The sequence below is a fragment of the Gopherus flavomarginatus genome, chromosome 10, assembly GCF_025201925.1.
Source record: "Gopherus flavomarginatus isolate rGopFla2 chromosome 10, rGopFla2.mat.asm, whole genome shotgun sequence".
NCBI lineage: Eukaryota > Metazoa > Chordata > Testudines > Testudinidae > Gopherus > Gopherus flavomarginatus.
In genome coordinates, this window is record NC_066626.1 from 2,574,762 (window position 1) to 2,596,692 (window position 21,931).

Below are 21,931 nucleotides of genomic sequence, written 5' to 3' on the forward strand. Positions count from 1 at the left end.
TTACCTTTTAATATAATTAACATCTAATGTAGTAAAGGTTGGCTGGCCTTGGTGCAAAACATGTTCCTCTACCATCTTTGGCTTTGTACTGGGCTTGCGTGGGTTTATAATCACACCTGCCACACTAAATGCACAATACATTGCAAAAAGAATGAAACACTTTCATAGCTGGGCCTGCCATGTGATAGGCAGGAACAAGGAACACACAAAGCCATGAGTGTGTTTCTCATGGCATCCTGCAGCGAAGCTCCCCTCTCATAGACTGATTTTTTGCAGCAGGGAATGGTGAGGGGCTCTTTCAGCACTAATGCCTTCTTTGGTAGTTGACATTTCAGTTTCAGATCTGTCCACCAACATCAGTTCCAGTGCTAGAAGGCTGTTTTGTCGCTTTCCTGTGTGTCTGGCTGTCACTCAGTCAGGAAGCCCCTGTTCCCAACACAGGAATGTTGGGTAATACCCTGCAGTATATGGACACTGACCAGAGATTGCTTCCCACCCACTAAGGATGGAAAAAGCTTGGCTAGACTTCACACTCCTGAGTGCCCATGTGATGATTTGGCCCAGTATTGATAAAGGGCAAACAGAATGTACATACCTGAGACAGGTTCTTTGTCTCAGCGCAGTTTAATCCACCAACAAAGACCATATTGGGCATCACTGGCCTGGGATACTCGAATACAAAGTATAGTCTCATTAGCCAAACAGAGCCTTGATCTAAGAGATTATGCCAACTCAGATGCCAGCTGTTCAAATGGCGAAGAGAGAGCAATACAAGCTCGCAGTGCCAGTGTGCTGTGTAGCAGGTCCTGCACACGCTGGGTAAAGGGCATGTGGTCTGTGTCGCTAGTAAACATTCTTGGGACATAAGAATGTGCACTTGGACACTGAGTTGCCTTGGATCTTAAGGCACACGGAAATTCGCATAAGAAGAACCCAGAAGAGAGAGACAGATACTCAGCAACTATTGTCCCGCATATGCCAACTGGCTCTGTGAGGATGCTATCAGATTGACTTTCTTCAAGATATTGAATCAGTTCTTTGTTGCTCAACAAAACTCTCACAGCTTTGGAAGAGCATCTGGAATGCTAGTGCTAGACTTTCATATAGTGAAATAACAACATTTTAAAAAGGTTGCTGAACAAAGCGATCTTTACCAAAAGTCTCCATTAGTGCATCCACATGTTCATCTTTGTAAGGCATTGGATAGGTCTTAACTGTGAAATTCTTGCCTGATTTCAAAAACAGATTAGTTTCTGGTGCCAGAAGGACTATTTCGTGCCCATTATGCTCAGCCAGGCACTTCTGTCCATAGGCATCACCAACAGCTCCCCCCCTTCAGCAAAGCCCACAAATATTAACAGCGGAAGAAACTTTATCATAGGTGGATCAAGAGATCTAATCCCAGGAGCCATCTCAGTGTAAGAAAAACAAAACATTCTGCTAAGAAAGTTTTGAATGCAGAAACTGAAAAGAAGAGCTGCAGATGATTGGACTATAAGGTGGATAGAAAGCTGGCTAGATCGTCAGGCTCAAAGGTTAGTGATCAACTGCTCCATGTCTAGTTGGCAGCCAGTTTCAAGTGGAGTGCCCCAAGGGTCTGTCCTGGGGCCAGTTTTGTTCAGTATCTTCATTAATGATCTGGAGTATGGCATGGACTGAACTCTCAGCAAGTTTGCAGATGACACTAAACTGGGAGAAGTGGTAGATATGCTGGAGGGTAGGGATAGGATACAGAGGGACCTAGACAAATTAGAGGACTGGGCCAAAAGAAACCTGATGAGGTTTAACAAGGACAAGTGCAGAGTCCTGCACTTAAGACAGAAGAATCCCATGCACTGTTACAGACTGGGGACCGAATGGCTAGAAAGCAGTTCTGCAGAAAAGGACCTAGGGGTTACAGTGGACAAGAAGCTGAATATGAGTCAACAGTGTACCCTTGTTGCCAAGAAGGCTAATGGCATTTTGGGCTGTATAAGTAGAGGCATTGCCTGCAGATCGAGGGATGTGATCATTCCCCTCTATTCAACATTGGTGAGGCCTCATCTGGAGTACTGTGTTCAGTTTTGGGCCCTACACTACAAGAAGGATGTGGAAAAATTGGAAAGAGTCCAGTGGAGGGCAACAAAAATGATTAAGGGGCTGGAGCACATGATTTATGAGGAGAGGCTGAGGGAACTGGGACTGTTTAGTCTGCAGAAGAGAAGGATGAGGGGTATTTGATAGCTGCTTTCAACTACCTGAAAGTGGTTTCCAAAGAGGATGGATCTAGACTGTTCTCAGTGGTACCCAGTGATAGAACAAGGAGTAATGGTCTCAAGTTGCAGTGGGGGAGGTTTAGGTTGGATATTAGGAAACACTATTTCACAAGAAGGGTGGTGAAGCACTGGAATGGGTTACCTAGGGAGGTGGTGGAATCTCCTTCCTTAGAGGTTTTTAAGGTCAGGCTTGACAAAGCCCTGGCTGGGATGATTTAGTTGGGGATTGGTCCTGCTTTCAGCAGGGAGTTGGACTAGATGACCTGTTGAGGTCCCTTCCAACCTTGATAGTCTATGATTCTATGAAAACAGCCCAGGGTCCCCACTCATTACCAGCAGCGGAGTGGAACTGAATGGCTTCCTGTCTGCTCGCACCATGTGGCTGCAGGCCCCTCCCTGCGGCCCCTGGGCAGGGTGGGTCTGTGTCCTGCCCCAAGTGCCCCTGTGGCCAATAGGAACCTGCGAGGGCAGTGCTTGGGGAGAGAAGCACATGGAGATTCCTGGCCTGCCCTTCCTAGGAGCCCCAGGTAAGTGCTGCACCCTTCTACCCCCTCCCAGAGCCTCTGTACAGCGCAGCAGTTACCTGTGGCCTGCCTACCCACTCCACTTCCCACCTGGGCCCAACTCAGGTTAGGCTGGGAAACTGTTTGAAGGCAATACATAACTTTTATTAGAAAAGGGATTTTATTTAATATAGAAGCATGCAAACTGTTTGGAGTGCATGTGTCAAAGCAAGCTGATATCTGGGCAGCTGGTTTCACGCCTTCAGGGGTGACGAGCTAGAGTGGAGCAGTGCAAATAGCTGGTCATTCAGAACTCTGGCAGGATGTATTTAAGGAGACTCTGGATTGGAAGGATTGTTGGTATCACCCTGTGAAGAGTTACTGAACTGGTGAGAGGCATGGCGAGATCATATGCTTGTGGACTGGCTAGTGGTGTTAGGGATCTGAACCATAGCTGCGTGGCACAGAGGCCCCCAAGATTACAGGGCAGGCAGTGACAGAACTCCTTATTGGTCTGTGTTGTCCCCAGAACATCACAGTCCCCCAAGTAGGGAAAGGCTGGTGGGGGCAGAAGAATGACTCCTTCCTCCACTGGACCCAAAATTCTGCCTCAGTTGTGGTTCTTTCCTTCCTGTGCATATGGTTACCATACATCTGGGTTTCCCCAGAGAGCTTCTTTTTAGAGCCTCCCTCCTCTCCAGGCAGATTTTTCAAACAGGAAATGTCCAGGGTTCTGCTATAGTGTGGCCAGGGAGGTTGAAGTGTTCTCCTACAGGTTTTTGTATATTGCCATTCCTAATATCTGATTTGTGTCCGTTTATCCTTTTCCGTAGTGACTGTCCAGTTTGGCCGATGTACATAGCAGAGGGCCATTGCTGGCATATGATGGCGTATATTACATTGGTGGACGTGCAGGTGAATGAACCGGTGAAGGTGTGGCTGATCTGGTTAGGTCCTGTGATGGTGTCACTGGTGTAGATATGTGGGCAGAGTTGGCATCGAGGTTTGTTGCATGGATTGGTTCCTGAGCTAGAGTTACTATGGTGCGGTGTGCAGTTACTGGTGATAATATGTTTCAGGTTGGCAGGTTGCCTGTGGGCGAGGACTGGCCTGCCACCCAAGGCCTGTGAAAGTGTGGGATCATTGTCCAGGATGGGTTGTAGGTCCCTAATGATGCGTTGGAGAGGTTTTAGCTGGGGACTGTATGTGATGGCCAGTGGAGTCCTGTTGGTTTCTTTCTTGGGTTTGTCTGCGGTAGGAGGCTTCTGGGTACACGTCTGGCTCTGTTGATCTGTTTCCTTATTTCCTCATGTGGGTATTGTAGTTTTGAGAATGCTTGGTGGAGATTTTGTAGGTGTTGGTCTCTGTCTGAGGGGTTAGAGCAGATGCGGTTGTACCTCAGTGCTTGGCTGTAGACAATGGATCATGTGATGTGCCCGGGATGGAAGCTGGAGGCATGAAGGTAGGCATAGCGGTCAGTAGGTTTTCGGTATAGGGTGGTGGTAATGTGACCATCACTTATTTGCACCGTGGTGTCTAGGAAGTGGACCTCCCTTGTAGATTGGTCCAGGCTGAGGTTGATGGTGGGGTGGAAGCTGTTGAAATCGTGTTGGAATTTTTCCAGAGACTCCTTCCCACGGGTCCAGATGATGAAGATGTCATCAATGTAGCATAGGTAGAGAAGGGGCATGAGTGGACGAGAGCTGAGGAAGCGTTGTTCCAGGTCGGCCATAAAAATATTGGCATATTGTGGGGCCATGCGGGTGCCCATAGCTGTGCCACTGATCTGGAGATATATATTGTCATTAAATTTGAAATAGTTGTGTGTGAGGATAAAGGCACAGAGCTCAGCAGCCAGTTATGCTGTGACATCATCAGGGATACTGTTCCTGACAGCTTGTATTCCATCTGTGTGTGGGATGTTCGTGTAGAGAGCCTCTACATCCATGGTGGCTAGGATGGTGTTTTCTGGAAGGTCACCAATGCATTGTAGTTTCCTCAGGAAATCAGTGGTGTCACGGAGATAGCTGGGAGTGCTGGTGGCATAGGGTCTGAGTAGAGAGTCCACATATCCAGACAGTCCTTCAGTGGGAGTGCCAATGCCCAAGATGATGGGGCGTCCAGGATTTCCGGGTTTGTGGATCTTGGGTAGTAGATAGAATAACCCTGGTCGGGGCTCTAAGGGTATGTTGATTTGTTCTGGTGTTAGTGTAGGGAGTGTCCTGAGTAGATGTTGCAGTTTCTTAGTGTATTCCTCAGTGGGATCTGAGGGAAGTGGCCTGTAGAATTTGGTGTTGGAGAGTTGTCTGGTAGCCTCCTTTTGGTAGTTAGACCTGATCATGATGACAACAGCACCTCCTTTATCAGCCTCTTTGATGATAATGTCTGGGTGGTTTCTGAGGCTGTGGATGGCATTGCGTTCTGCACGACTTAGGTTATGAGGCAAGCGATGTTGTTTTTCCACAATTTCTGCCTGTGCACATCAGCGGAAGCATTCAACGTAGAGGTCCAGACTGTCATTTCGACCCTCAAGAGGTCCATGTGGAGTTCTTCTTCTTGTGCTGTTGGTGGGAGGGTACCTGTGTATCAGTGTGCTGTTCAGTGTTGTCCTGAAAGTATTCTTTGAGTCGGAGACGGCGCAAGTAGGCTTCCAGATCGCCGCAGAACTGTATCATGTTGGTGGGGTGGCAGGGCAGAAAGAGAGTCCCTGAGATAGGACAGATTTTCTTCTGGGCTGAGTGTGTAGTTGGATAGATTGACATACTGCTGGGTGGGTTGGGGGTACCACGGTTGTGGCCCCATGAGGCAGGTAGGAGTTTAGATAGTTTACAGTCCTTTTTCCTTTGTAGAGAGGTGAAGTGAGTAATGTAGATCTCCTGTCTTATTTTAGTGAAGTCCGTTTGTATGGAAGTTTGGTTATTAATGAGAGTCTCCAGGTTGGAGAGCTCTTTTTTGATGTTTTCCTGTTTGCTGTATTGGCTACTTATCAGGTGGTTCCTCAGTTTCTTTGATAGAGTATGGCATAATCTCTCACTGTGGTCTGTGTAGTATGTAGATAGCAGTGGATTTTTTACCTTTAGTCCACTTGGTATGATGTCCATCCGTTTGCATTTGGAAAGGAAGATGATATCTGTCTGTATTTGTGCAAGTTTCTTCATGAGGTTGATGGATTTCCACTCCATATGGCTAAATGCAGTGCCTTGCATGGTGTCAAGTATCAGAGGGGTAGCAGTGTTAGTCTGGATCTATAAAAGCAGCAAAGCCTTATGGAACAGCAAGTCTGTTCTCAACAGCACTGCAAGCAATGTGAAGAAAAACGGCAAATGTTTCCCTTATTCTTATTTGCTTTTAAGGTTTTGGGTGGGGACCTGGGGTGTGTCCTAGTCCAGCCTGAACTGTCACTGTGGGGGAGGGATAGCTCAGTGGTTTAAGCATTGATCTGCTAAACCCAGGGTTATGAGTTCAACTTTTAAAAGGGCCATTTAGGGATCTCAGGCAAAAATCTGTCTGGGGATTGGTCCTGCTTTGAGCAGGGGGTTGGACTAGATGATCTCCTAAAGTCCCTTCCAGCCTTGATATTCTATGTCACTAATTGAAGTTTTTGTTTGTGTTAATTTATCCTCAGGATAAGTCAACAGAGGTCAATAGAATTGCACCAGGGAAAAATTTTACTCATTCAGAATTTTGAGTAAACTCGAGAAAGCTTTCTATTGGCTTATTTTCCCTACCTATTAAATATCTCAACATATTGCATAGATATAAGCAGAAAAGAAGATGATACAAAGGCCAAAAAACAACCAGAAAAGCAGCAGTGAAATACTTTTATACTATTTGTTATATTTAGTGTAGGATATTGAGACTGAACCCAAATTCCAATCAATCTTTTCCAAGATAGAAGTAAAGAGCATACAGATAGACATATCAGGAGCTTCTGGTATTTATCTGTTACCTATCTTTTATAATTTAACCAGACAAAAGTAGCTGTGCACTTTGCTGGCCTAGTTAATGCATGCTGTTATTGCTGGGTCTCTCTCCACTTTCTTTCTGACTGTTTCGTGTTGTGTCTTGTCTTATTATTTAACAGTTCAATTGCAATGGGACCTAAAAGCCACACTAAGTCTCAGTCCTACCACACTAGGAACTGTACAAACATAATAAATTCCCAGATAAAAAACTACATTAAGCTGAAGTTAAAGTTGAATATATATTAGGGTGACCAGAGAGCAAGTGTGAAAAATCAGGACGGGGGTGGCGGGTAATAGGAGCCCATATAGGAAAAAGCCCCAAATATTGGGACTGTCCCTTTAAAATTGAGACATCTGGTCATCCTAATATATATAAGTAACTCTGGAGTAAAATACAAGCATTGCAAACTTCCTTCCATTAAAAGCAGCTTCGCTTCACTCCGATTGGAAAGAATGGCAGGTGGTGGCCATTTTGGAAGAGGCCAGTGGAATTCTTTGTATTAGAACATTATTCTTCAGCCTTTCTTGAAGGGGAAACGAGGGTGAGACCACCCTTCTATTCTGTATTTGCACAGCACTTAAAACAGTGGGGCCCTGATCATGATTGCAGCCCCTTAGGCAGTAGTGTAATACAAATAAATGATAATACAGAAAACCTCCCTACAAGCCTGATCCAAAGCCTGTTGAAGTCTTTGGATCAGGTAAGCAAAATTAAAGCCAACACAGAAGCCTTGTGAATGAGGCAAACCAAGAAAGGCCTGTCATAAATGGATAGTTAAGAGTTAATGGAACAGAAGTACTTCATATCTCTTTTGCCTGGAAAGGGTTAACAAGTTCAGTAAGCCTGGCTGTCACCTGACCAGAGGACCAATTAGGGGACAGGATACTTTCAAATCTTGAGGGAGTGAAGTTTGTGTGTGTGCTGTTAGTGTTTGGTTGTTGTTGACTCTTGGGGCTCAGAGGGACCAGACATGCAACCAGGTTTCTCTCCAATCTCTCCGATACAGGCTCTTATAAGTTCAGACTAGTGAGTACTAGGTGATAAGGCGAGTTAGGCTTATGTTTGTTTTCCTTATTTGCAAATGTGTATGTGGCTGGGAGGAGTTCACATCTGTATTTTGCTGAAAGGATTTTAATTTGTACTTGTATACTTAGGCTGGGAGGGTGTTCCCAGTGTCTATAGCTGAAAGACCCTGTAACTATTCCATTTTAAATTTACAAAGATAATTTGTACTGTTTTTTCTCTCTTTAATTAAAAGTTTCTTGTTTAAGAACCTGATTGTTTTTTTATTCTGGTGAGACCCCAGGGGACGGGGTCTGGATTCACCAGGGAATTGGTGGGGAGAAAGGAGGGAAGGGGGAGAGAGAGGCTAATTTCTCTCTGTGTTAGGATTACTGTCTCTCTCAGGGAGAGTCTGGGAGAGGAAGAGAGAAGGAGGGGGGAAGGTGAATTGTCCTCTCTGTTTTGTGATTCAAGGAGTTTGAATCACAGTGATCTTCCAGGGTAACCCAGGGAGGGGAAGCCTGGGAGAGGCAACAGTGAGGGAAAGGGTTTACTTTCCTTGTGTTAAGATCCAGAGGGACTGGGTCTTGGGGGTCCCCGGGCAAGGTTTTGGAGGGACCAGAGTGTACCAGGCACTGGAATTCCTGGTTGGTGGCAGCGCTACAGGTACTAAGCTGGTAATTGAGCTTAGAGGAATTCATGCTGGTCCCCATCTTTTGGACGCTAAGGTTCAGAGTGGGGAATTATACCATGACAAGGCCGACATGAGCATACAGAAACTTCGACTGTGTATGTTGGCTCTGAGCCTGCTCCCATTAGAATCAGTGGCAAAATTCTAATTGTCTTCAGTGGTCAGGATCGTGCCCTTAAGGCCTTGCACAGCTGGGTCCTGATTCTGCACACACCCCTGACTGCCCAACAATTTGCAGGAACAGGCTTCCATGCAGCAGAAGTGCCCTTAATGGAACACAGTTTGAAGACATATGGCCCAATTCTGCAAGGAGTTGGTGACTTTTTAAGAAGTGCTGAGCACCCCCTCCCCGCCCCTTATCTAATTCTGTGAGGTTAGTCAGTGTATCAGAGATGGTCTCTTATGAGGATTTTTCAGAAATAAAATCAATATCTCTTAGTTTGGAGAGGCAGACAAGTCACAGAGTGCCTGAACACAAGGCCGATAGGCAGGGCAGAGGCTATGATTCTGGTGAAATGCCTGGGACTTTGAATAAGGAGTAAATTACAAGAGCAGTGAGAGGAATTGACAAAATCCATTTGATCTTCCTACTCTGATGTATTTTTCCTGCTGTTAGTTATGATTTTCAATGCACAGAGCTGGCATTTGTACCAGTGAAAGAGAGATGGTTGCAGACAGCAAACAGATATCAGGAGCTTCTGATATTTATCTGTTACTTATCTCTTATAATTTAACCATCTGGTTACAGTCTGGTTCTTTGTGGTCTTCTGCCAGAAAGAAATATATTTATTTATGGAGTTGGTGGAGTTGGGTAGCTGTCTGTACCAGAACAAAGGGGCAAAAGTGCTAAACTTTGGAAAAGTGTGAGTGGTGATAGAAAGAACATAATGAAAAATTGAGATTAAAGCACTGCAGTCTTTTAATGGGAATGCTAATCATGCAAAGTTTTACAAATATGGAGAATAGCTCATTAAATAACATGTATTTGCAAATAGTGCGTATATGACTGCAAACTTCAACTGCAGGTCAATACACCATGCCCCAAGCAGCTGCGGGGTGGGTGATGAAGTGTGTTTGTGGAGGAGATAGGTGCAGCTGGGTTTATGGATGTCTGAGTGCAAGATGAGGTAGCTGAAGACCCCAGGGGGGTGAAACAGGTTGGTGGCTATGTCATTAGGATGAAGCTAGAGGAATGAAATCTAGGAGAAGTAGCTGGGGACAGCTGGGTTTGTGGTGGTGTTCCAGAGGAAGACAGGGGCAGCTGAAGCTGTGGATGAGTAAGCACAGAGCTAGTACAGGGCCTGCTTCACTTCCGTCCCTGTCATCTCCATTTGTTGCCCCTGCTTCCCTACTCAGGTTCACCAAGGGGAGCAGTGAGACAGAGGCTACTCAACTGCCTGTTTAACCATCATGATGTTGCAGGTCTTGAACCAATGCCTGAGCATTCCCAGAGAGCTGCCATGGCCTCCACCCAGTGGCTACTGAAACTGGGTGGGCTAAGAAGCTACTAGGGCTATAATCGGAGGCAAGGCACCACCCACAGGAGCTTTGATTGGAGGATCCCCCGGCTCCACCAATTGGTCCAACTACACTATTTGAGCCAGGAGGAGGAACAGGAAGTTTGTCTGAGCAACAAGGCGGTTTCCTGTTGTGCCAGCCTCCCGCACCCTGGCCTGTTACTGGTTCCCACTCAGCTCCTGCCTTTGCTCCTCTTCCCATCGTGCTTGATCCTTGCCTCTCTTCCTGCCCATACGCCTCGCCTCCCATCCTCAGGGACCAGTCCTCGCTCTGCCCCCAGCTCTGACTTCCAACCCTGACTCCAGCTTGACCCTGGCTCTGGCATTTGATATCTGACCTCAGCTCTGACCCTCAACTATGATTCCTGGTCCTGATTCTGGCTTGGCGCCGGGATCTGGTAACTGGCAGTTGACTCTGGTGTTTAGCTTCGTTCCTGAGCCTGGACACCTGCTCTGCCCAATAGACCTGACTCCTGCTCTGACTGCTAGGCCAGACTTCCTACATCCTGGTCCATAACAGCATCTGCAGGCCCTTTCTACAGCCAGGCTGAGTGTGTGATATTCATCCTGGGCTGGGGGATTGCAGGAGGTAACACAAGATACAGGACACTTGGTGGGTCTGCAAGAGTATGTGATATTTGGCTCTGGTCAGGCAAAGCACATAAGCATGTGAATTAGCCCCATTTAAGCCACTATATGATATCTGAAGATAAAACCGGAATAAGCAGAAGTATTGAGAAGTGAAGATAAAATGGCTCAGCTTGGAGGAATGGAAGGGCTTGTCTGCACTTACAGCGCTGCAGTGGCACAGCTGCACCAATGCAGTCAGTGAAGACGCCACCTTCACTGAGAGGAGAGATTTTCCACACCCCTGAGAGACATAGTGACACTGAAATAAGTTGCTAGTATAGATCAATCCTAAGATAAAAACAGAAATTTACCACAGTTACCCCTCTCACTTAAATAGCATTACAGTAACTCCTCACTTAAGGTTGTAGTTATGTTCCTGAAAAGTGCTACTTTAAGCGAAACAATGTTAAGCGAATCCAATTTCTCCATAAGAGTTAATGTAAATAGGGGGATTAGGTTCCAGGGAAATTTTTTTTGTCAGACAAAAGACATTATATACACACACATACACAGTATAAGTTTTAAACAAACAATTTTATACTGTACACAGCAATGAATTATTGTGAAGCTTGGTTGAGGTAGAGTAAGAGGGTGGGATATTTCCCAGGGAATGCCTTGCTGCAAAATGATGAACTAGCACTCAGCTGAGCCCTTAAGGTTAACATGTTGTTAATGTAGCCTCACACTCTACAAGACGGCACGAATGGAGGGAGGAGACACAAAAGACACACTGCAGTGGCTGCAAACAATTCCCTGTGGAAAATGAACATGATGATGACCCCACGCTATCCCACTGGAGCGCACCACTCCCTCCACTTTCCAAACTGCCGGGGGGTATATATGTGTGTGAGACAGAGACACACAGGTGTCCCTCCCCCCACTGCCATGTGCTGCTCCTGTCCTCTGCCTTGGAGCTGCTCCCAGGAGACTCCTGCTTGCTGTGCAGGGGATGGGGGGAAGCAGGATGCTGATGTCAGTGTGTCCCGCTCCCCCCTCTCATGTACCCCATCTCCACAGAGCGGGGAAGGGGAAGGGGGGAACACGACAGGGATGTGTGTGTGAGTGTGATAGAGAGAGAGAGATGCACACATTGGCCCTTTAAGTATGTTGACCCCACTGTAAGTACACTGACTTTTTAAGTAGATAAGCAAGTTGCAACAACAGCTGCTGCCAGCAAGCTCCCTCTGTTCTGATCCCTGTCATGTTCCCCCCACTCAGTGGAGATGGGGGGAGGGGGACACCCTGACATCAGCATCCTGCTTCCCCCCCACCCCCTGCACAGCAAGCAGGAGTCTCCTGGGAGCAGCTCCAAGGCAGAGGGCAGGAGCAGCACATGGCAGTGGGGGGAGGGACACCTGAACTACCTGGCACTTGATAGCCTGCTGGGCGGCTACCAGCCCACCCTGGTTCCCACCGGCTAGTATATGTGGATGTGAGAGCCAGTCTGTGTGTGAGAGAAACTGTGTGTGTGAGAGAGAGACACACAATCTGTAGGGGGACTGTGAGAGACAGGGTGTATGTGGGGGTGTGTGTATGTGTGTGTTAGGGAAGTTTGAGAGACAGTGAGTGCACTGTCACTTTAAGTCCTCCCTCCCCGTAGGCTTGGCTGGGCTCCCTCCCCTCTACCCCTCACTCACCTGGAAATTTTGCTCCTCCTGGCAGGAGGCAGGCAGGGTGGGACTTGGCTCCACTCCACTGAGGGCAGCGGGACACACCGCTCTGGGCTCCCCGGGGCTGGGGCAGAGCCAGAGCCCTCGGCCGGCCGGCTGAGGAGCAAACGAGGGAGGGACCGGGGGTTGGGGAGAAGCCCACTGGCCCAGCACGGGGGAGGTGCCGGAGAAGAGACGAGTCCGGCCACAGCCAGCCAGGGGAAGCTGGAGCCCTTTGTGGCACCCCTTGGCTATGGTGCCCTGGGCGTGGGCCCCGTTTGCCCAGCCCTGTGGGGGTCGAGGCCACAGGATGCTTTTGAAACTCCCACAAACAGAGGTCAAAGTAAGCCGGTACGGTCTGGTACAGGCTTCCCCAGGCTGGCGATTTAAAGGGTCCTGAGCTCCCTGCAACAGCTGGAGCCCAGGGCCCTTTAAATCGCCTCCTGAGTCATGCTGCCGGAGTCCTGGGGAGCCCCAGGCTCTTTAAATCACCCCCGGAGCCCTGCCACTGCTACTCCAGGGCTCAGGTGGCGGTCTAAAGGGCCAGGGCTCCCCGCAGCGGCAGGAGACCCTGGCCCTTTAAATCCCCATGGGAGCCCTACCACCACTACCCTGGGGCTCAGGCAGCGGGGCTTGGGCGGCGATTTAAAGGGCCAGGAGCTCCCCGCCACTGGAGCCTCAAGTCCTGCTGCCAGAGCCCCTGGATAGCAGCAGCAGGCCTCTGTCAGTGATTTAAAGGACCCAGAGTACTGCTGTGGTAGTGGCAGCCAGAGCCCCAGGCCCTTTAAATTGCCCCAGGGCTCCCAGCTGCCAGCTCACGGGGTGATTTAAAGGCCCCACCTCTTCCAGTTGAGGCCACACCCCTGCCCAGGACTCTGGCATACCGGTAAGTCCCTTAACTTACTTTCACCTCTGCCCACAAGAGAACCTAATACCCTAAATCTGCCCTGAGGGCCTGTGCAGCACCCATGGCAGTTAGGGGAATGGAGACTTAAACACAGGGCCAGATCCTCAGCTGGTGTAAGATAGCACAGCTCCCATGGAACTATGACAGTTTACCACAGATGAGGATCTGTCCACCTGTTAGAAACTCCCCTGAGTACTCAAAGGGGCTACAAACCTTTTGGAGTCATCTGAAATGCCACTTCTGGCTATGCAGGCTTTGAAAAAGTTTTGCTGTGGTATGTACTCCTGACCTAAGCAATCCACCTGGAATCTGAACTATGCAGAGTTATTAGAATTCCTTCTAATTATAAAGTCAGAAATTCTTATTTATCATATTTTTCAAATGTTCCAGATTATTCTTTGCTACTGATGAGAGTGTTTAATATTATAGAAAGGACGTATTAGCCAAATCTTTTTATTAAAGAGTCAAACCCTGAGGCCTTTGTTCCATTTTTACTAAGGCAAACTCCACCAGAAGTTTCATCTGGTGAAGGATCTTCGGATTTTTAAAATATTCACTACAGAAATTCTACAGATGTTTAAAAACCAAGTTCATGTACTAGGGTGACCTGCCAGTTAGCTCACTTTAAGGGTCTCCTTAGTTCAACTTCATGATCTTTGCCTTGAAAAAATAATGTGAACTTTGTTCATGGACTGCCTAGAAAATCCACATTGTATTAATGTTCAGCTAATGATAAACGTTCATCAGAGTTGAACTGACTTCACCTTATGGGGAAGGACATGCCCTACCCATGGTGATGTCTGTAGGTGTTAGGTTAGCAGAGGACAAGATCTGGCATAAAGGACCTGATCCAAAGCTTACTGAGCTCACTAAAAAGACACCCATTGGCTTCAGTGGACTTTGACTCAGACCCCAAATCTCCAAACACGCTGAATGGAGTCTACTCATAGAATATGTTCCCGTGGGCATAGTCCTGCTTCAGGGGTGCTAGAACTAACAGTACTGTGGGGGGGCGGGGAGCGCGCCAGCACAGCACTCCTTGACTGGAAGTGGTTTCACCATATGCAGGGTTTACAGTTTGGTTCAGTGGTTCTCAGAACCCGCACTATACAAATTGTTCCAGCACCCCTGCCTGCAGCTGCTTGCACGTTGGGTACAGGATGTCTTATCTAGGCCCCCATTCCCACCTGGATAAGTGCCCTCCAGAATGCTAAGCACTGCTGACTGTGCTAGTGGCTCAGATGGTAACATTCAAAACAGAGCTAAAGTAGAGTGTAGGCCAGGAAACAGGTGTTCGGTTCCCTGCTCTTTCTTGAAGTCTACATGTGACGTTGGGCAAGTCACTTACTCTCTCTGTGCCTTAGTTCCCCAGCTGTAATATAGGAATAATATTTCCCTCCTTCACAGTGGGGATTGGAAGGAAAGATTCATATAGGGAAGTAAGATGCTCAGATAGATGGCTCCCCTATCACTGTAGTATGTAACTAGATAGATAACTTTTTTCCAGGCAATATGCTTCACATATTTGCACCATTTTGTACTGCTCTTGCAACATGGCCTTAATTGCTAATTTTTTTTTTTTAAACTAAGACCTGTGCTTAATGGCAGCATTTAAGGTTAGCTGTTAGGTTTTCACAGTACATAATGGATGGTGCATTGTTATGAGTAAGCCCAGAGGTGTTCCCAGTAGAAGGCCATAAAATTGCTAAAGGATAATGAGAGAAAATAATATGCTGATGTAATTAAAATTGAGAGGGCCAAATTTTCATGTGCGCTACAAGGCATCAAGTTATAGATGTATGCCTACAATTAGAACTGCTCAGGTTTTTCCTGTAAAAAAAAAAAAATTCAGACAAATTTTCATTTGAAATTTTCCTTTTTTTCCAGAAAATTGTGAAAAATTAAATGAAAAGTTTATTTTGAATCGGACTTTTCATTTGGATTCAGTTTTCAAAAACCAAAACTGTTTTGACAATTTTTTCCTTCCCCTTGTCTTTTCCCAAACGATGCAATAGAATGACCGATGTCTAATTTATTTTTTTTCCACACTAAACCCTTCAAAATGTTTCCAGATTTGGAAAAGTTACTGAGTAACAAAATTTCATTTTTATCAATAACTTTTCCTAAGCTGAGGAAACAAAAATTTCAAATTCAAAATTTCCAATTGAAAAATTGTATAGTTTAGCCAAATGATATTTTCACCCCCTGTGGGGAAAAAAACAGGTTTCATGAAGTCCCATTCTTATGTGGGGGAAAAAAACCTCACCAGCTTTACCTACAAGTAAAGACACAATGCAAAGGTGAAGGTAGTCCTCTCTTCAACAGTTGAGTTTTAGAGGTCAAACTGGGCCAAATTTTTCCATATCTGGATTAATCTGTTTCATAGCTTGTATAACTCCATGCTGAGTGAGATTCATCTGTTCCTGAACTTTTAGTAGTTCATTAATTTCCACCAGAGTTTAACTTTAATCATCAGGTAAGTTAATGAATGTGAGATGTCCTCTGCAAAGTCCATGTAGATGCAGAATATTGGTCATCCCGGGTCCTAAACTCAACTGTTCCAGACAAAAATGCACTTAGAACTTTAAACTATGGCAAACTAGCTGAAAGCAGAATGTATGAAACATTTTGTTTGGGTTTTATAATATTACTTTTGGAAACCAGGCAATAAAGAAAGAACATACTGTATGTAAGTTAACGAATAATAATCCTCAGCTGGTAAATGAGCACAGTTTCACTAAAGTTAATGGAGTTACACTGTTGTACCCCAGATGAGGATCTGGCCCTATATTTCAAGAAGAGAGAGAGCATTAATGTAGCATTGCTAACAATGAAGTGGATTGTGCCATACTCAGGAAACAATGGAAGGGCTGAGAAATGCTAAGATTGTCAATTTCTGGAGCTGTTGTCTGTGAGATCACCTTATTTGAGCCCAACAGATCTAACAGGAGTCATGGCCCTCCAGATTTGGAGGCATCCAGAGATCTACATGATTTCTGTGTGCATTTTGCTTGGAGCCCATTTCTGTATACAATTCCTCAGGCCAGCCTCCTACCTGGCCACATAGCTCCCACATAGCTTCTTACCGATGGTTGCTACAAAAGACCTCAAGGAAGGGGTATCATAGCTAGGCAGGTCACTTCTTCATTTCTAAACCGAACAGTCCTTCTTTTCTAAGACTTGTCTCCTGTCCAGTGCTGAGATTAAACTAGACATGGGTTTCTTCTGTATCATTAACTGGGGATGCCATTTTGAAGAGTGCACCATCCTCCCCACACCGATGTGACTTTGTATGCATGGTGGGGAAGGGGGTCACATGGAGGGATAGGCCTTCTGGGTAAGTGGCATTGCCACTCTATTCACAGCACAGAGTGGAAAGCAGTGTAACAATGCATACCTTCAGCATTATCATGTACCTGAATATTCCTGCAGATTTAAAGGAGAATTATGTTCTCTCATCAAGCTCTGTCTGCTCCCTGCCTAGCTGTATCAGGTCCGTGGAGCCCCAGGCCCATGATGCAACTGCAGAAGGTTTTATGTGAGTCTAGAAAAACTGTTTTCTTCCTGCATCATTTCAGGGAGTTCCCTGGATTTTTGTATCCTCTATTTGTATTAGGTCTGGGCTCATAAGAACTGTTATTTGAAGAACTCTGGAGTTCATGAACAATTATTAAATTATAATCCTATTGTTATGTTCATGACACTAGGGTGACCAGAGTCCTGATTTTATAAGGACATCCCAATACTAGGGGCTTTTTCTTATATAGATGCCTATTACTCCCCCACCCCACCCCACCCCACCCCCTGTCCCGATTATTCACACTTGCTATCTGGTCATCCGTCACACACACACAGAGAATAGTTAGAGTATTTTGTGGTTTTATATTTCTGGAAGGTTGCAACATAACACTACTTTATTTCTTAGATTCCAGAACTCTTATACACAAGAACCAAAACAGAGAGACGAAGCAGGTTGCTCCCTAAGGCAGAGAGGCGCAACTCACCCACCTTGCTGTAGCCTGGCTCTTTGCAGGCCCACAGTTGAAGACCAGATCTCATGCTTTCCTACAGAGCCCTCTAGCCTGCAAGCAGGACCAGGAAACCTCTTACATTAAAGTGAGAGACTGTAATTGTAACACAGTTTTCAATATATCACGCCTATAACGAAATTATCACCCAAACATGAAAAGATCATGCAAAGCTATTTGTACCACATGAGGTTTACAAAATAGGCAGTGCAATAGGTACAAGTGAAAAGGGCACACCTAATGACCTCTTTAAACCAGGTATGTGAGAACAGGAGGCTCCATGCTTGTTCTAAATAGAGGGGAATAGTGGAATGGGGGGAGTTATTGCAGTGTCCCTGGTATGGGGGGTGCGATTTTGGAATGTCCCACATCTGTGGCCATGCTTATGCTAATCCAGTGGTTAGGAAGCGCTGCCTGGGGGACATACTGGATCTGAGGAACATATTGCATTTCAGCAGGAATAGGCTGCCATTTCTGCTGCACTGCAAAAGCAGGCAATGTTGTTCAGGGATAGAAAGAAGCTCTTCAATGCATGGGATGCACTGTGCAGACAGCTCAGAATTCATGAATCCTGCTCTCTGTTCTGACTGCTGTTAATATTTCTGTGCACTTCATAGGCCTTATTTACTGACCAAGGCTTCCTACCCTAGCCCTAGTTGGCGGTCAAGACTTAGCACCTCGCTGCACACACAAACACATTCCATTTACAAATAAAAGAACTGAGAGGTTGCACAAGAGCACTTCTAGCAAAGAAGCCCAGGTCTCTTGTACGGTAGATCCAAGTCTTAGCTACTCAGCCACATTACCTTGCAAAATGAATGTGCCAAATCTATGTCCTTTGACTATCCTACCTCTCACCATTAAAGCTAGGAAGAGAAACCAGGTTTCCTGATCTCTAACATTCTATTAATCTCTAGCACAAGGCTTTGTCAGTAGGTTATGCAGCTAAGTCCTTGGGTGACGCGTGCACATAAAGGAGAATATTTGCTCCTGTAGCTCAGGTGGTGAGGTCTGTATGAAAGATCCTAAGATCCAGCATTCAAACCCAGCTGATGACCTATGCTGGGAGACTTTATAGTTGCATGTGATAGAATTTATTTTCCAGTTTGCTTTTAAAATAGAACAATTCACACAGTGAGACAAAATCCTTTAAAACAAGTTTTATATTTCAAAACAAAACAAAACTGTTATGGTGGTGCACAAAATGAAGACGTGTGGGAGGGAACTGAAACTTGTCATCTTTATCCTTTCTGTGTCTTACAGCTTTAATGTAAGTATTTGCAGTAATTTTGCAATTTGGCTTTGAACACTAAGCTGTTCCAAAAGAACTATGGTACATTATCATTTCCAAAGTATAAAATATAATCTTGTACTTTTAAGATTTGTCTATTCATGCATCTTAATATATGGGCCAAATTCTCAGCTTATGTAAATCTGCATTGCTCAGTTGAAGTCAATGGAGCTATGCTGATTTATTGCAGCTGAGGATTTGGCCCTTGTCTTTCTTTGAAACTTCATCATGGACATGGGTATGTGAGAAGTATCAACAGAGATGCTTACTATCTCTAGCCAGACTTTAATTTTACAAACATAGACCTTGATGCAGGAATTTGACCAGTGTGGACCTGTTATTAATTTCCCAGGTTCATCCAACAGCTCCTTAATTGTATTTTGGGTTTCTTCCTTCTCAAATTACCAAAACAGGAGCTTTCTTGTTTTATTGCCTATTCCTTTGTTCTTGCTATAAGATATTTTAATGTTTTTTCTGCCTTTTCAGGAGTCATTTTCTATATTTGTGTCTACTATTATTTAAAGTAATGATCACTTTTCTCGCTAGCACATATATATTTTAAATTGGTGAAGAGAAAACAATGCACTGATGAAGTTTAGAATCCATTTCTCCTCAGTTTTGTACATGATTTTTATGTGATTATCTTATAATGTGGCCTCTTAGGATTGATTTAAGTGGCTCCCAGTAAATTTATAGTGACTCTACCACATTAGCTTTCATCTTGTTGGAGTTTAATTTTCCCTTTTATTATGTGTGCACTTTGACTGTATTAATCTCTGTGGGTCTTATTCATAAAACTAAATAAACAAACAAATTCAAATAAAATATTGAGAGACATTCAAAGAAAAGCTGAAGGCTTTCTAAGATCAGGACTGGGTCATTCAATAAAAAGGAATTATATCCATTCTAAATATGCAAACCCCAAGATCAAAAATCCCCATACTCTGCCCAAAGGAGGTGAGGGATCAGAAGTACAGTATGCTGCATCTCTTATGAGTCTGATCCAAAGGCCATTAAAGTCAATGGAAAGAGTCTCAGTGACTTCAGTGGTCTTTTTCATCAAGTGACTAAATATTGCATGTGAAATAAGAAAAGGGTTAGAAAAGTTTAGAGAAACACATTGGTCCCAAAGAGATTGTAATGCAAGGTAACAAATCACATCACTATTATAAAGTATGTCATGTAGCTGTGGTGGTCCAAGAATATTAGAGACAGAAGGCAGGTAAAGTAATATATTTTATTGGCCCAACTTCTGTTGGTGAGACAGACAAGCTTCCGAGAGCTCTTCTTCTGGTTTGGGAAAGGTGCTTATGCAAAACAATCTGTTCTACTTTGTATTTAGACTTTGTATCCCAGACCTCAAGAAAAGCTCTGTGTAAGCTTGATAGCTTGTCTCTCTCACCAACAGAAGTTGGGCCAATAAAATATATTATCTCCCCCACATTGTCTCTATAAGTATTTCAGTAACTTTACCAGACACTAAAGGGCATCTGGAAATGCAATACATTTCCTGTTGCTTTGTGTCAGAGAACAGATGCCCAATTCCACCTACTGTTCTACAAGTTACATAGTAGCATGCAAAAATTATTCAAGATTTTAAAAAATACTGCAGACCAAACATCAGAAAAATTGTCTGATAAAGGAAACACAAAGGATAAAAATGTAGTCTTAACTGAACTTTGCTCATCTGTATATCTCTAAAAATCTACTCTTTCAGGCTAATTATCTTCCAACTCAAATTGACATTTGGCTCTCGTGATCTAAAAAGTAACATGGATATTCTATGATGGGAAACATATGATGCATGCACGTGACCAAAACAATGTTATGGTGTTTGAGAACAGAATAAAAACCAGATGAGATTCTAAGATTTTTTTAAAAACTTTTGTTCAGCTGAAGAATTTTAAGCCTGAAATGATACAAATGAAGCCAGAACTATTTCAGGACTGTACTGAGGACTATAGTTCAGTTTTAGAGCTTGCGGAAAGACAGTGTCTTTTTTTTCTCCTTGATATGCTTGGAGGAATCTTAGCAATTTAAATGGAAGTTATGTGCCCATGCCAAGAGAAGTATGAATTCCATATCAATTGGTGGAAAGATTCTGCCAAAGAATAGTTAAAAAATTCCCCCAAAGCAGTCAGTGCCACTAAATGATCATATACTATTTACTAATATTTCATTCATGTCACTTATAAGCACTGCATTTGTCAATGTTTGTTGTGAAGAGTAAAAAAGAACACCATACCTCATGCAGAGCTTTTCTCTCACGGCAGTTTACGCCTCCAATAAAGACCATGTTGGGCATCACTGGTCTGGGATACTCAAACACAAAGTCATATCTCATCAGCCAAATGGATGCAGAATTCAGAAGATCCAACAGTGTCACATCTCTTTGCAGAACCTCAGAGGCAAAGCTTAGAGCATGTGCATAGAAACCATTGCAATAGAAGAATTCTACAGAGTCAATGAAAACGTTTTTCAATCGTTGGGAAAATGTCATGTAGTCTGAGTTCACTGAAAAAATTCTTGGGGCATAAGAGAGAGGATCTGGGCATCGATTTGACTTGTAATGTAAATTGCATGGTAATCCTCGCATGAAGAACACAGATGGGAGTGAAAGATAATTAGCAGTTAGTGCTCCACAAAGAGAAATGGGATCTGTGAGGAGAGCATCAAAGTCACTTTGTTTCAGATATTGCATCAGTTCCTTCTGGTTAAATAAACTCTCACAGTGACTGAATAGCAGATTGAAAACTGCTACTGAAGAGTGATATATTGATAGAACATTAAATGGAAATGGTTGTCCTGCTTGATGAGCATCAATATATGTCTGTAAGCTTGCATCTAGACGTTCCTTTGTATAAGGTACTGGATATGTTTTCACTGTACAGTTCTTTGTTATTCCCAACTGCCAACTTACTTGAGGTATAACAACCATCACTTCATGTCCTCTCTGACTGAGCTTTTCCACTACTTGACGCATGCTGAGCCAGTGGCTTCCATCCATGGGAACAACTACCAGCTTCCCACCTTCTGAAAAGCCAGCGATCATCAGGAGAAGCATCCATGCAGTGTGCTGATAGCAAAGGAGAAGGGCAGTCACCATCTTCCTGTTGGAACTCAAAACCTGAATAAACCTTCCTTCTTGACGAATTTCGGGAGCAAACACAAAGATTTATAACTGTTGGCTTCTGCTGTGTTCTCCATATCATCTAGTTAATGATTATTAGATCTAGTTTGTTTCCAGATATTGGTGGCAAGAGGAGATTTTAAAGCTGTTAGAGGGAGGGCCAAATTGACCTTATGAATGACAACAGAACTATGCGCTTGAAAACATTTCTGGAATTTGCATCAAAGTGCTCATGGTGGTGTTTACAGATAAAGTTCAAACAGAGGCTAAGGACACCATTCCTTACCCATCCTGGCTAATAGCCATTTATGGACTTAACCACCATGAATTTATCCAGTTCTCTTTTAAACCCTGTTATAGTC

The 21,931-nt window shown here is 44.6% G+C and overlaps 1 protein-coding gene across 1 annotated transcript in view; it reads right to left on the reverse strand.

Annotated features, from left to right (window-relative positions):
- LOC127058922 (UDP-glucuronosyltransferase 1A1-like) overlaps positions 1–21,628 on the reverse strand; it is a 95,589-nt gene extending 73,961 nt beyond the window's left edge. Inside the window, exon 1 of the mRNA XM_050969410.1 lies at positions 20,685–21,628. Within this exon, the coding sequence (XP_050825367.1) occupies positions 20,685–21,545 (861 nt within the window). The 5' untranslated portion in view covers positions 21,546–21,628. The remainder of the gene's footprint in view (positions 1–20,684) is intronic.
- Positions 21,629–21,931: the final 303 nt, after the last annotated feature.